The sequence below is a fragment of the Solea solea genome, chromosome 2, assembly GCF_958295425.1.
Source record: "Solea solea chromosome 2, fSolSol10.1, whole genome shotgun sequence".
Taxonomy (NCBI): domain Eukaryota; kingdom Metazoa; phylum Chordata; class Actinopteri; order Pleuronectiformes; family Soleidae; genus Solea; species Solea solea.
Window position 1 is genome coordinate 11,717,521 of NC_081135.1, and position 15,012 is coordinate 11,732,532.

The 15,012-nt window shown below is 38.4% G+C and overlaps 1 protein-coding gene across 1 annotated transcript in view; it reads left to right on the forward strand.

The window, feature by feature from the left end:
* Positions 1–15,012, forward strand: part of clasp1a (cytoplasmic linker associated protein 1a) — an 81,941-nt gene that overhangs the window by 32,492 nt on the left and 34,437 nt on the right. Inside the window, exons 9-12 of the mRNA XM_058616920.1 lie at positions 12,595–12,735; positions 13,687–13,760; positions 14,288–14,380; positions 14,472–14,617. Coding sequence (XP_058472903.1) covers positions 12,595–12,735; positions 13,687–13,760; positions 14,288–14,380; positions 14,472–14,617 — 454 coding nt within the window. The remainder of the gene's footprint in view (positions 1–12,594; positions 12,736–13,686; positions 13,761–14,287; positions 14,381–14,471; positions 14,618–15,012) is intronic.

A 15,012-nucleotide genomic window follows, 5' to 3' on the forward strand; every position in this document is an offset into this window, starting at 1 on the left:
AGAAAGGACTATGTTGTACATAGCCTGTGCTATATGGTATAGTGTAGGTATTGTGTATAGTGGTGGTATAAACTGATGACAGTTTTATAGATCTGTTGCAGCTCAGTTGTTATTTGCTTTGTGGTGTAGTTCCAAATTCAGGAGTTATCCATGAGAGCTGAATGTTATTAGTTTAATAACGGCGTCATTTTCACTAAATTGCTTCACTGCCTTTTAGTCAGCCAATAAATTGACAGAAGAGGGAGACACAGTTAAAATATAAAGGTAGACTTATGTTCCTGTACCTGTCCACCTTTACACCTCTAGAACAATTTTCCAATTGGGAATCTATAAAGTACATCTACTGTCTATCTGACAGAGAGAACAGTTGAGTTGAAAATAATACATATAGACAGACCCCTGGGTTTCATAACAGGGTTCTCCAACATCACCTCCTATACACCACTCCACAACAAATCTCATGTAGAGAAATTAGCTTTTTTTCTGTCTGGCTTAGATAACTCCTGACAGGGTGAAGTTTTCCACAATCTCTGTTCTCAGTGTTTATTTGTAGACAGAGAAAATAGTTTTTGGCTTATAACATCTCCCTGTGAGCCAGTGTCTTGTCTGTTTGATGACAGGGTTCAATGTCCTCACGTTTGTTTACATGAGGCAAGTTGTGTTAAGTTGTAGGACATCTTTTTCACTGTTGGTGTTGCTAACTGGATTTTTAACATGTTTATATACATACAGTTTTTGTTGACTGCTTATCAAAAACCAGCAGTTATGTTTTTTCTAACTCTCTTCTGATTGGACAACAAGGCTTTACAGTTACGTTTATATTGCCACCTGTTGACTTGAAATGCCTTTGACAGCATTTAAAAGTGGGTTTTGTGTTTTCATTGGATCACAATGTGTAATTTTAATTTATAGAATACCCCACTTTGTTTCTAGGCCTTAATTTCTCATGACATTTACACACAGTCACACACGGCACTGAATTACACTGACATGCAGCAGTCTGGTGAACTGATATTAACCGGAGAGAGACCTTCTTGCCATTACAGACCCTCTCATTCATCACCGCTTCATTCAATTCCTTTTCTCGTGCACAGTTGTTGAAGGTAGCTTTGGAAAGATGAGAGTAATAAGCAAACATGACTCAGGTTAGCAGTTATTAGATAATGGAGCAGAATATGCATTGATGTCACTCTTTCACAGCTGCACTGAAATTAACTTTGTGTCTGCAGATGATGGCTCATGTTAATTTAAATTCCTTGGAGCTGAGAGGAATGCATGGTGTTCATCTGGACAGGAAATTAACTGTGCGGTCATACCTACAGGCCTTCAGCTTCATTTGACAGTTGTGCTAAAGGCTAAAAAAAAGCAAATAGAGAGGTTCTGGCTAAGAATGAGAGAGTATACACATAAAATAAGATGAAATGATGTCTAAGCTTAGGTCCAATTTAGGCAAAATGAGGATTGAATTGATGAGTTTAAAATTTTATTTGTATAGTGCACTTTACATAGTACACTTTATATTGCATAGAAAGGAAAGGAAATTATCTTTTATTGTCATTATACAACTGAAATTGCACAACGAAATTTCGAGGTCAGATTCAGCATTAGGTGTCAGTGGAGAGAAAAAAAACTCCCTTTTTAATAGGAAGCAATCTCTGACAGAGTCAGAAAGAGGGTAGAGAACAGGAAAAAGGGAGGGAAGAACTGGGTTATTCCATTTCCAAAACAATGAAGAGAATAGTTTTCACCTGGAATCTATTGTGTTTTTCACAACATGACACAACAGGTAAAGTGCCTGTGTTCTTAGCCGTGTCTTGCCACTGATGCATTTTTATGACAGTGACCAAACAGGACCTGCTAGGGCAAGCTTTGTCTGGAGCAAAGCTTTTCACTCTTAATGTGGAGTACATATTTTTATGATACCACCATAAACGTCCAACCATTCATCCATTATTTACTGCTTTATCCTCACTATTGTAAAAACTCACAGCTGCTGTACCTCCCTCCCTGCCCCTCTCCTGGCCATGTGCATTTGTTTTCAAGGGAGCTTAGAGCTTCCTCGCTTCTTCCGACAATGGTTTTCTCTGCTTCTTTTTTAGCGAGCTCTGCCATGATGAATATCTAAAATAACGCTGTTGCTGCCTTGATGTGTAGTGCCCCGAAGAAATTTGTGTTTCTCACAAGACCCGAGATTTCACAAGACCTCCTGATTCTGAGGACTCTGGGTCGGCGGGCAGGTGATCTTGCAAGGCTGGTTTTCCACTAGCAAACAGTATGGGGAGTGAAGACAGCTCCCAACTCCAAAACTGTTAAATTAGGGTAAAATCCTCCATAGTTCCCCTTCCTTTTTGTAAGTCTGCTTCTTTCGGTACAACCTCTTAATATCAGTCGGTGTCACACTGCAGGTTTTCCTAATTACCTATTTTCAACCCTTCTGTTAATGAGATGTTTGCGGGGAAAGGTAATGAGCATGGAAGCAGAGGAGGGCTGGCTGTGCTGTGGTGCTGTCACACAGACAGAGGAAGAGGGGATTTAGAGTTGGCAGTAGAGAGATTGCAGAGGGAAAAAACTAGAGCATAGGGAGGGAGAGAGAGAGAGGGGTAGAACAAAACAAAGCAGCCATTTTTGTAGCACTACTAAGAAGTAAACAGTAGACTAGAGAGATACCAGGGCAGAGACCATAAAGAGAGAGAGAGAACTGAGCCTTTGGCTGTATAGTGTTGTTCCTCTGTGGCATCAGTGCTGAGGGCAGCTTTGCACCATGACAGCTGGACAAGGTAAGACTGGAAATAGATAATAATGTTTTTTGCTTTACTGCGGTTAGATCACACACACGTATCTTGTTGATTGCGATCATCAGTCACCCTGCACATAGAGAAGATAAAAGATTGATTCTTGTGAAAAAAAACAAAAAAGGACAAGCACCTTCTTCACTTTCTCACATCTTGAGTCAAAAAATACTGTATTCACTGAACTGTGGCTGTTTACTTTGCAATAAAAAGCAGCAGGGCTCGCTACATTGCAGCAGACAAATTATGCATTTCACGTCTCTTCATCTCCCTCTCTCGCCTTTCCTCTTCTCTCAGCATCTCGATTGACAGCGACAGCTTGTCCTAAAGTATCCCTAACACATGTCTCTTTTTGGGCTAGTGCTGAACTGCTGCTTAAGCCAATAAGAGCTGAGAGAGTTACTGTTACAATGGCTACATGCGTATGTAATGTAATCTATGAGACCTCCTGTGGTTCATATAATGTGGTTAGTCCTTCAGTTTTATTCTTTGCTTCCAGAGTACAAACCATGATGTGTTCAGGTCACTCATGTATGAGTGGGCACTTTTTAAATAACAATATAGTGACATTCTTCAACTGTAATGTAACAGAGACTCGGTATATATCAATATGTTTATGCATTGCACAGACACTTGTATAATACATGTAATCACTTTGAATGTGGGCAGGTTATTCTCACTGAAATGCTTCCAATTAGACTGGCATTAGGGTTAGGATTAGGCATTTAGTTGTGATGGTTAAGGTTAGGGTACCGGACGAGTGAATGCATCATGTCAGTGAGTGTCCTCACTGCAAATGTGTGGGTGTGTGTTTGTTTTCTGGTCTCATTCAAATGGAACATCAGGAATTTATTTATTTTAAAAATGATTCCCACAGTCACACTTCCAGGAGAGAAATTTCACCTCAGTAATGACTGGAGTGACAACTAATTGATCAGAGTATGTATTTGATTATTTAGTTATGCTGGTATAACTACGTAATCAAATAAATAAAGAAATGTAGTAGGGAATTGCACTGTTAAAATCAGGGTTCAAGTTAGTTAGTTAGTTAGTTAGTTATTTAGTTAGTTAGTAACCTGTCAACCTCATTAGTAGTTCTAGCTCCTGACTGGTTACTGTTTGGCTGTTGTGAGTGAGGGAAATGCTGCCATGGAGAGGCCATTAGCCAAAATATGCGGCATTAAATGTATCAGTGATGAAGAGATGCATTCTGCATGTTTGTATTGCACACATAAATATTTATTGTAACAAAACAGAATTCATTTGAAATTTGAAAAATCACAGCAGTCACTGCAGCTGCATTTGTGCTTGGTCACCATGTAAGGGGCAATCAGTGAATCTACTGATAATTGTCTTAATGAATAAGTTGTTTGGTTGTGTGAGTCATTCAGTGTGGCAAAAATGTTCTCCATTATAATTTCTTAATTAAATCTGATCATTAATGCACCAGTAGATAAAGCTGGCTGTAATTCCTGGTCAAGTCTGGTTCCTAACACAACTGAGCTCTGTCTGTGTCTGGTTCTGTTGTGGACTCATTTATAGCAGATCAATACATAATGCAAACATAAGCATCAAACAGTGGCATTATTAATAGCTACAGAGGAGACAATTGATCAGAAGCCTCATCTTAAATCAGGGGAATACTGTGAATATGGAGAGGATGGTGCACCCGACCACTGGCCTCTCAGTTTCTTTTACACAATCACACACATGTTCTGTAACTGGCTGAATCCCTCAGGCTTTTGTATGTGTTTGTGTGTGTGTGTGTGTGTGTGCTCATGCTGCCTTCAGTGTCTTCTGGTCCTGGTGCTTTAGTGTTACATAAACACAGTGGGCACTGTGAGTGTGAGCTGCAAACTGAGAGCATCACACAGATGATGTGTTTACTGTCCCTGGGATTTAAGACTCTAAAGAGATTTGTGTGTGTGTGCGTGCGTGTGCTTGTGAATTATAATGTGTTAGACCATGTTGGGAAGAGTAAATGCCAGTGGGTGATGTGGAGAAAGGAGGAATGATAGCACAGAAAGGAATGTTTGTGTTAAGGAAGCACTTTGATCATCTCTCTCACACTCTCTCACTTATTTCTTTTTTTTTTTACATGTTGTACTTTTCTCTTTTTATTTTACACTGTTCTTTCCTTTGTAGTCATCTAACTGCAGTACTGCACACATTGTTTAGTATGTTTTAGTTTAAAAATTTTAATAATTTATTTAAATTTAATTTAATTAATTTAATTAAATAACAAATTCTTTAAACCTTATGGGGAATTAACTCCAATCTCTAATCCACAGCCCTCTCGAAGAGCATTATAGTACATTTTAACTTGCAACAATGTTTTCAATAGTGATTAAGACATAGATGGTAGATGTTCACATTGATTGTTTTTATCAGTTTATTGTTATTTTTTCATGTGTGATTTGGTAGCAAATGAGCAAGTGGAAAATAGATTCAGTGTGTTCGGTGGTGCCAAAGATGTGCTTATGAATGTACTCATTGTTAATCACCATAGTAGCTCTATTTGTTGAGTGTAATGTATCACTACCATTCTTTGGATGGTCGGAGAATTGCAGATACTCATTATTGTGGTGGACTGTTGGTGGGAGTGGGATACAACAAAGATGGAGAGAGACAAGATGAGAGGGCAAAATGTAGCCAACTTACTGAATGATGTGATTATCCTCCCAATGAACTCTGCCAAATGAAATGGGCAAGTAGCCCTCAGTGCACTCTGGGTGGAGAAGGGAGTCTTTGACTGGCCTGGACACTGGCTCAGGTTATTTCAACCAACCATCTACAACTAAATATCTATACAAGTCTGTCTGATTGACTGTTTATATAAATAAATGGATCTTTACTTCTGTCAATGTTTATGTCTCTGATGCTGGTGCTGCCATGCAGGAGAGTCTGAAAAGTAGTGATCTTGGAGTGGTGTCACAGTATCAACTAGTCCACAGATGACCATCTGTGAGTCAATCTCATCTAGGTTTATAGCATCATCAAACTTTTTTTTTGGACAGTCATTGTGTGGTACAAATAAAACAGTTTAATGATTTTCTCAGCATGCTCATGCTTATTGACTGCTGCAATGATCCCATAGACATCGAAAGCCAGGAAAGTCCTATGGCGCTGCACTGATGCTGATATGTACCATTTCTCAGTGCCTCTCACTGGAGGATCACTGACTTAATTGGATAAAAATGGCATATGATACCTATTAGTCATTATGAGCCATATATAATCTGGGAACTATACATTTAAAAAGATGTTTCTTCTGTGTAGTTCTTTTTTATATATATACATATTGATATAAACCCAATCATATTAAAGCCATGACTTGGCTACTTAAATTACACTCTTTATTTTATTCTTATTGCCTTAGCTGAAGCTCAAAATCCAAAATGGAGTTGTTTTCCCCTGTGCTGAGACCACTGCTCCCACAATGATGGATGGAGTTTGAAACATTGTACTTTTGTGAACATGTTCTGACAAACACTGTGTGAGGACACATTAAACATCCCGTTGTCCTGGATTTTGCCAAATCTTTACTCCACTGACTTGTTGATTCAAGCATTTTTTTGACAACACGTTGATCACTGAGATTGTTTTTTAAGTGAAAATGCTCAGTGTTGATTTATCTCTATATTGATCTCTGATTTAATATCTTTAGATTTTATGCTGGCACAAAACATATCTCTGTTTATTGACTAAGGGACAAATCTTTTGAAAAATGAATGGGCAAAAACTAATTGTTTTTCTGTATGTTATTATTATCACTATAATAATAATCATAATAATAATAGCAATAATAATAATAATAATTATTATTATTGTTATTATTATTATTAGGAGAGTTAGTGGTTCACAAAGCAACAAAAACTACAGCTTCCAATTCAAGTGAGAAATGAATTGGTGAGCATATTATGTGGCAATAGATTTGATAGGTGAGCCTTATGTCAAGTGTCTAAAATGAGTTTTTTCTTGTTTTCCTGCTGGCAGCCATGTTTTGATTGAGAGCATACATGCCTGTCCCAGGCTGATTCTTGGCTCATGGTGCACACAGTGAATGTCAGTACCTCATCTAACCACACTTAAAAAAAACTGACCTATTACTTTAACCTTTTAACCTTTTTAAAAAAAAGTTGGCCTTGTAATGCCAAAGACCTTGGAACACTTTGAGACATCAAATAATGCACTAACAAATGTCAGGGTGACGTTTCAAGATGATTAAGTTATCTGACCGATAGAAGCAGGTTTTGTCAGTGAGCAATAACTTGTGTAATGTAATGTTTGATAAAAGGAAATGAGAGACAACACATAGCAAAGACTTCAGAGGTTGTTATTATTATGCACGTTATTTGTCCTTGAGGTTATCTTTCTTCACTGCCAGCAGCCTCTCTTGATTTGTCAGCAAAACAAGACATTGCTTTTATGACATAACACCAAACACCAGTCATCTGTTCTAATGTAATGGTACAGGGAGCGATCCCGGGGTAGTGCCAGGGAAGGTGAAGGGAGAAAAGAGCATAATAAGAGAAGACAGCGAAAGGAAGAGTGACTTGCTGTTTTGCTGTCTCATTCCTCCTCGCCGGGCAGAAGAGAATGTCTTCTCCCCAAGAACTTAACCTCGCTCTAATCCTTCATGTCCTTTATGCTCTTATTCATTCTCCCTAGATCAGAGTGAGTGAAAAGAAAATCTCTATTATGTAAATCCACATTTTACTGTACAAATTACTGGTTACTGTGCTTAGGCAACTCAGCACTTAGCAACTTTGAGTACTTCAGTTTATTGTTCTGTGCTTCAAGTCAGTGGATCCTGACATCTAGTGGCCATAAAAGGTAGCACAAGTCTATTTTTCTCTTCACCCAGAAATTGGTTGCTGGTTGACATTTAAATGGTATAAACAGATTTTATTTATATTTTTTACTCAGCCTTGTTGCCTTCATCTTCCACTGTCTTAACATTCTACATAGCAATATGGCAAGGAAGTGGTAGCTTAGAGGTCATAAATGGTTTCATGACTCACATAGGCAAGTAGCATGATATAATGATAGTAACAATAATAATACATTTATTTGTATAGCACTTTCCATCAAAGTGCTTTACAGTACAAAATAAAAACATACACCATAAAATGTACACCATAAAAAAATTAAAAATGATATAAAAACTAAAGATAATAACAGTAAAAACAAAATGTATATAGTCAGTGCAAGAGAAAATCTCATACACAGTAAAAGCAGTGATCCTAAAGCAGCTTAACAATTTAAAAACAGGAAGTGGACAGATAAAAACTACTAATTAAGACTGATACACAGTAGTGAACAAATGTGTCTTCAGCTTTGATTTAAAAACTTCATACAGTGCTGGCCTACCTGACCTCAAGAGGAATACTGTTCCACAGCATAGGAGCCCAAAAAGAGAAAGCTCGTTCACCAACTCTTTTCTTTTTCACAACTGGGACAACCAGGCGTGATCTTAGTGACCGTGTGGGCACATAAATGCATATTAAGTCCGATAAGTAAGAAGGTGCAAGACCATTTAAGATTTTGGACCGGGAGCCAGTGGAGAAAAGCCAATACAGGACTGATGTGCTCACATCTATTTGTTCCTGCCAAAATGTGAGTCGCAACATTTTGAACCTCCTGCAGACCTCTGAAACTCTTCTTTGGCAGCCCTGACAATAATGCATTGCAATAATCCAGCCTGGATGTCACAAATGCATGGATGAGCGTCTCAGCATCCTTTAATTTTTTTGATTTTGAAATTTTGTCCTGATTGTTGTTGAGTAGAATACATATTTTTACTGTTTAGGACTGTTTGCTGGTGACCTAGACAACATTTTCAAATCATTCATGTGAAATATTCATCAATTTCCCCATTCAGGATCCTAATATCATAAATCAGACTTTCTTTATTGGAAGCAATTTCAAAACAACAGAGCAGAGCAATGTAACAAAAGACTTCCATTCCTCAAATTTTCTCACATTTTACCCCTCCTGCATTCAATATTGAACATCCAATAGTACCATGTCAAACGATACTTACATACAACAAATACACACGGAAAGGAAAAAAAGTCATAACTAATCAAATAAATTTACAATAAATAAATAATAATAAAAAATAAATTGGGGGGGGGCTCAGTCATCACAATCAGGCAGAGATGTCAAAGATTCAATTTGTGATAATAGTATTATATGCCGTGCTAAGAGTTTTAAAGATTTCACACCAGAATGTGGAAAGCCTAGGACAGAACCAAAACATATGAGAATGGTCTGCTGAGATTGTTTGCACCTATTACATGAGGCACTCACATTGGGGTAAATCCGAGATAACCTCAAATTAGTGTAGTGACCTTTGTGCACAACTCTACACTGTAGGAGGCCATGTCTTGCACAAATCGAAGAGTGAACCAATTGTAAAACCTGTTGCCAATAATCATCAGGCAGTGTGAATCCCAGCTCTTGTTCCCAGGAAACCCTGGGACCGTACAATGGGCTGTCAATAGCAGAACCGATAAGGCTGTAAATACTAGAAGTCAACCGCCTATGTTCAGGATCAAGAGACAATAAGGAGTCCACTAGCGTTTCCGGGTGGACGACTAGGGAATGCGGGGTTCTGGTTCTGAATAAAATGTCTTATTTGAAAGAAACGAAATAGGTGTGAATTCGGTAAGTCAAATTACTTGGAGAGCTCAGAAAAGGACATAAAAGTGTCTTGGTCATAAAGGTCGTAGGAGGCCGTGATGAGATTCCTGAGCCAAAGGGGAAGAGAAGAGAAAAAAAAGAAAGAAATAAACCCCAAAACCAAACGAAACAAATTATCAAAGCATCCCTCCACAATTCTCCCACCCCCCCTCCCCATATACAAACCGAACACATCCACATCAATCCAGGAAATTGCTGGTTGAGTACTTACTCTATATACGATTAAAATTGACACCCTTGTATTTTCAATGACTGCGGTCATTACAGGAGCATATTACAAGTCATGACCTTGATACACTATAATATTTTAATAAAAAATATTACAATGTATGTAATTGGTAGTTTTTCCCTGCAAGACCTACTGTTTGATAGTGTCACAGGTCCATGATACTACACTTTAGTTATTGTAATATTACAAAATGGACAATGGCATTAAATCACTAGTATCTGGTAAAAGCTGAGTCATAATAATCAGCTGACCGTCGGTCTTTGTAGACCACTTATCAGTACCTTATCAGAAAAGCAGCGGTGATGTCAGGAGCTGTGTACGCTCAGTGCTACCGTCATCAATTGTTGTCACTGGCTGTAATGATTTGCTTCAGCACGCAGTCCTCTTAGTGTGTGTGTGTGTGTGTGTGTGTGTCACCTCTTTAGTACCAGTTCTAGTAAAAACACTGACCTTGTCATGACCATTAGTCCCCTCGGAGACCAAAACCTGGTCCTGGTATCCAGGTTAAGGTTAGAGTTAGGCATTAACTGGTTATAGCTTAAGGTCACAAATAAGGCTTTCCTTAGGCTGTCCAAATGAATGGAAGTCAGTGCAGTGTCCAAATGAGAATAGCTGTTCTAACCTGTGTGTGTAATTTGAATTGTTTATTACAAGTTGCTCGCAGCTTTAATTGCTCCCCTGACACACAGATAAATCACCTCAACATTTATGTCACCACTGGTGACAATACGCTGACACATGTGATCAATACTGTGCTTAGTGTGGCAGCCAGCACTTGGTGATGATGCTCAGGCTTGGCAAGGTGAGCTCGCATGTATCTGTATCATTTGTTATGTTATGGTCTGTAACCTTTCCTTTTTACAATTTGCATGAACATCGAGGTTATTTGGTAAAGCTAGCAATTAATTCTGGATTTGATTTGCCTAAATTTGCTAATTTAGTCAGGTTGTTTTGTTGACTGGTTACTCACTTGAATATTATCTCAAAGTGTTATCACTATGAAGGTTTTCAATCAATCAATCGTTTAGTGTCAATAAATATGATAAATCTCAGAAAAAAAGACTGATTTTAGCTCCTGAGTAAAATTTTAAGAAACTAGTTCATTATAGATTTAAACTCCTTTTTATGAAGTGAAGACAACAAACACTTTTTAAAATAGAATTTCACACATTAGGCTAAACATGTGCTATGTGTTACATTTCCAAAAGTGTTTGCACAATGTCAAAATATTATATCAATGTACTGAACATTTGTTTTGGCCTGCAACCGACTATTATTTCTGTAATTGCTTAATGTTATTTTCTGAATGAATCAGTTGTTTTTTCCATAAAATATGACAAAGGAGTGAAAAATGTCCACCGGGGGGTTTCCTAAACCTCAAAGTAATGACATCATTATGTCCACAAACCAATGATATTTAGTCACAGTGATTAGTCATCGAGGAGAAAAGAAACAAGGAAATGTTCACATCTAAGTATCTAAAAAAATTATTGATTAATAATTTGAATTGATTGAATTGAAAATGACATTGAGAATTATATAAAGTGTACTCTAAGTTTAAAATGATGATATGGAAAGTGACAATACACTGTAAATACACATAAAATATCTACTGTTATCTTTATTCTTTGGCTTCTTAAGGTTAAGTGAAGTATATTTAGAAACAATGAAATTGCCTATAAATGTGGTCAAATTCTGCAATAACTTTGCAGAATTTCTACAATAATTATGCTTAAAATTAAAGTGTTAAGTGACTTTCTTTCTTTGTGTGTGTATGTGTCTGTGGTTACCACCAAAAGTCTGATCTCACAACAACAGACCCCTCCCTTTATAACCATGATGATGGCTTTGTGAGACACACACACACACACTGATAACTGAACTCAGGGAGGAAAGCTTTAGAGGTGGATATTCTGGCGCATGGTCAGAACTCAGCATATGTCAGAGACGCACAGGCACACACACCTCTTGTGTGGACAGAGAGAGTGTTAGAGGAGGCAGCAACAGAAACATGCTGAGGAGGCTGGTGTGCAAGAAAATCTGTGCGCGTAAGAATGATTCCTTTTATCTCTTCCCTTCTCGTGCTGTGTCACTCTATTCATTTCCCTTGGTCTTTTCTCTTTCTCGTCTCTCTCTACCAGTACATCTTGAACTTCCCCTTCCCTGCTCTAGCCTCTCCCTCAGCCTGTTGCCTTTCCTCTCTGTCCTCCACTGTTTTTGGTGTGCCTGCCCATCAAAAGACGCAATGTCATGGTGAAAATCCTAGCAGCAGGATTTTTTTTTGTGTTGGGTTTATCATTGCTCTGTGTGGTTTTTGTCTTCTGGGTATTCTATTTATTTGTGGCTAACATGTGAGAACATGTAAATGTCCTCAGAAATAAATAATAATAAATAAAAGTAAATAAAGAGTCATTTAAGCTGCCATCATTCCCATTGTGGCTGTACCTCAGCTGGCAGTAGTTACCCAGCACCAGAGCATCAGCCCCAGGCTCATGTCTGTGTGCATAGTCACATTGGACAGGTGGCATGTATTCACACATGGCCATGAAACCAGATTAATGTCAGATGGATGGATAGATAAAGTTTGGATGGATAGAAACAACCTGACAGAGCCCCCAAACATAGAGGTTGGGAAGATGTTATACAATGCAGGGATGAGTCAGGTTGCTCTGGAGAAAGATTAATATAAAGAGAGGAAGCATCCGTTCTCTGAATGATGACAGGATAATCATTTATTGATCCAAATGAGAGAAATACCTTATACAGTCATCAAAGCCAACATTTACCATAATCATGTCCGCTGGATTTAATCAAGTTTATAAACCATAAGTGTTTTTTTTTTGTTCTTTCTTTTGTCTGTATCTGCAGATAAGAACTTTGAGGATGAAGACTCTGTGGATGGAGGCAGGTCCTCCTCCTCATCGTCCTCAAAAGCACCCCCCAGTGGCAGGAGGACTGTAATGAGCTCCGTCAGAAGACCAAGCTCAGCCACAGCAGCTAAGCCCTCAGGTGAGGTTTGCATATAAAAAGGAACACTGATACTGGATAGTTGGTTAAACAGCCTCTTCCTAAGATGATGGAAACTTAACTATAAGCTCCTGCTCAGTGTTGACCTGACTGCATCACATCAGCTCTGCTGATTTGTCAACTGCCAATCTCCTGTTCTGCACATCACATACAAGATTCACATATGCAGACTGTGTCTAGCGCTCATGTTCATGAACATGAGATCCCTTTAGCTTTTTCACATCCTGCTGGAAGTCGCCCTTAAAAGATGGTAAACTGACAATGGATGGTTGGTAATAAGTGCTCAAACATAATTTTACCACCATTAGTCTAATGGTGGTAAGAGGTGACAAGCTGATTCAGGCTGGTGATAAATTCAGACCCTACAGTCTCAAGCCTGAGCAGTCTAGAGTCCTCAGACTGGTTTGGCACCAATATTTATGCCACATGTAAATTCAGTATAGTATAGTATAGTCAAAAATTAAAAAAGTGCCAGACAGTTGCATAAATAAAAAACTAAAAAAAAATAAAAACAAATTTAGTATACTATACTAAATTCAGTAAGATTACATTTTAATCATTCTGATAGTCGATGCAAACATTAACACATATAAGCTCCTGTTGCTATGTGACTGGCTGTATGGTAATTGTATATGGGTTTAGGTGATAGAGGGCAAACTTCACTCTTAGGCTGCATACCATGTGGCCATTTATTTACATACTCTATCTTCAGTTCCCAAACAACATAATGTCACCATACACATCTGCTTTTAATCGCCCAAGACACTGTCATTGTCACGGTTACACCACATCACCTGAAATGGGTGTGACAGTCCAAAACAACATATATTATATTAGTTTACGGTTATGTCTTTTATGTTTCTGAGATCATTCTTTAAACAGGTTGAAGCACTGTTAAGTCTCAGCTATAATGCCTCTCTGATTCTTTCCCAGCTAAAGAGGCAGCAGCTGGTGCTGTTGATGAAGAGGATTTTATGAAAGCCTTTGAAGATGTGCCCTCTCTCCAGGTAAACTAATGACAAATAATTCATATATATAAAAAAAAAAGCATTGAGAGCTTCTGACCTCATGTGAAAGTGTGACAGGAAAAAGCACCAGTGCTGATTTTAAGATTTAAGAGTTCACTGCGCACTTATAATTCACAGAGATTAAACAATACATCACAGAACCTGACAGACTTAATATATCTGATCCTTACGATTTACTGAGGTGCTTTTATGGAAGGAGTATGGAAACAGCCAAAGTGATCATCATTCCAGTCCTGTAGCATTATGACATCTTCTCTACACCATCCTGATGCTCAGCCATCAGACATTTCAGTGAAGACATTTATAGAAACTAGATGATGTTGCTTGATAAGTTTACTGAACACCTGACTTCCTAAATCACTGCTATAATGTCGACGTCTATTGTTTGAAGGGAAGAGTCTTTACAATTTTTGGATGTATTTTCATGAAGTATGGTTATGTCATGTTCTTAGAATTCTCACATAATAATGATAATAGTAAAATGCTTAATGTCCTTTTGTGTCTAGATCCACTCTAACAGAGAATTTGAGGACCAGCTGGCCAAGGTCAGAGAAGTACTGTCTGATGACAAACATGACTGGGAGCATCGAGTGACGGCTGTAAGACTTGGAAACCAGATATTTCCCCTCATAACAATGCAGGCTTTTGGTGTCTCATTCTCCTCGTTGTTGTTCTCTTCTCCTCCTCCAGCTAAAGAAGGTGCGTTCACTCATGTTGGCCCGGACGACTGAGTATGAGGGCTTCACACAGCAGCTGCGACTCTTAGAGGCTCCCCTCAAGCTGTCGGCAAAAGACCTGCGCTCTCAGGTGGTCCGTGAGGCCTGCATCACACTGGGGTAAGAAACCCAATGTATTACCTTTCGCTAACAAATAATAACAATCATTTAGTAGAGAATTGCATATTTTCTCCATTAGCACTTCTAGATATTAGCCTTCATTTCAAAGTAAGGATGCAGCAGAGACAACTTCTCACACCCAATGACTATGCTTGCTTCAAAAAAATGTGGCATTGTTTTGGTAAATTATGGTTATGGAATTCATGGAACATTCAAGAAGTAGAGGTAGAGGAAGTGGATGAGTTAAAATACCTGGGGTCAACCATCCAAAACAATGGACAGTGCACAAGAAAGGTGAAGAAGAGAGTGAAGGCAGGGTGGAGTGAGACCTGTTATGATGTATTCCTTGGAGACAGTGACACTGCCTAAAAGACAGGCGGTTAAGCTGGAGGTGG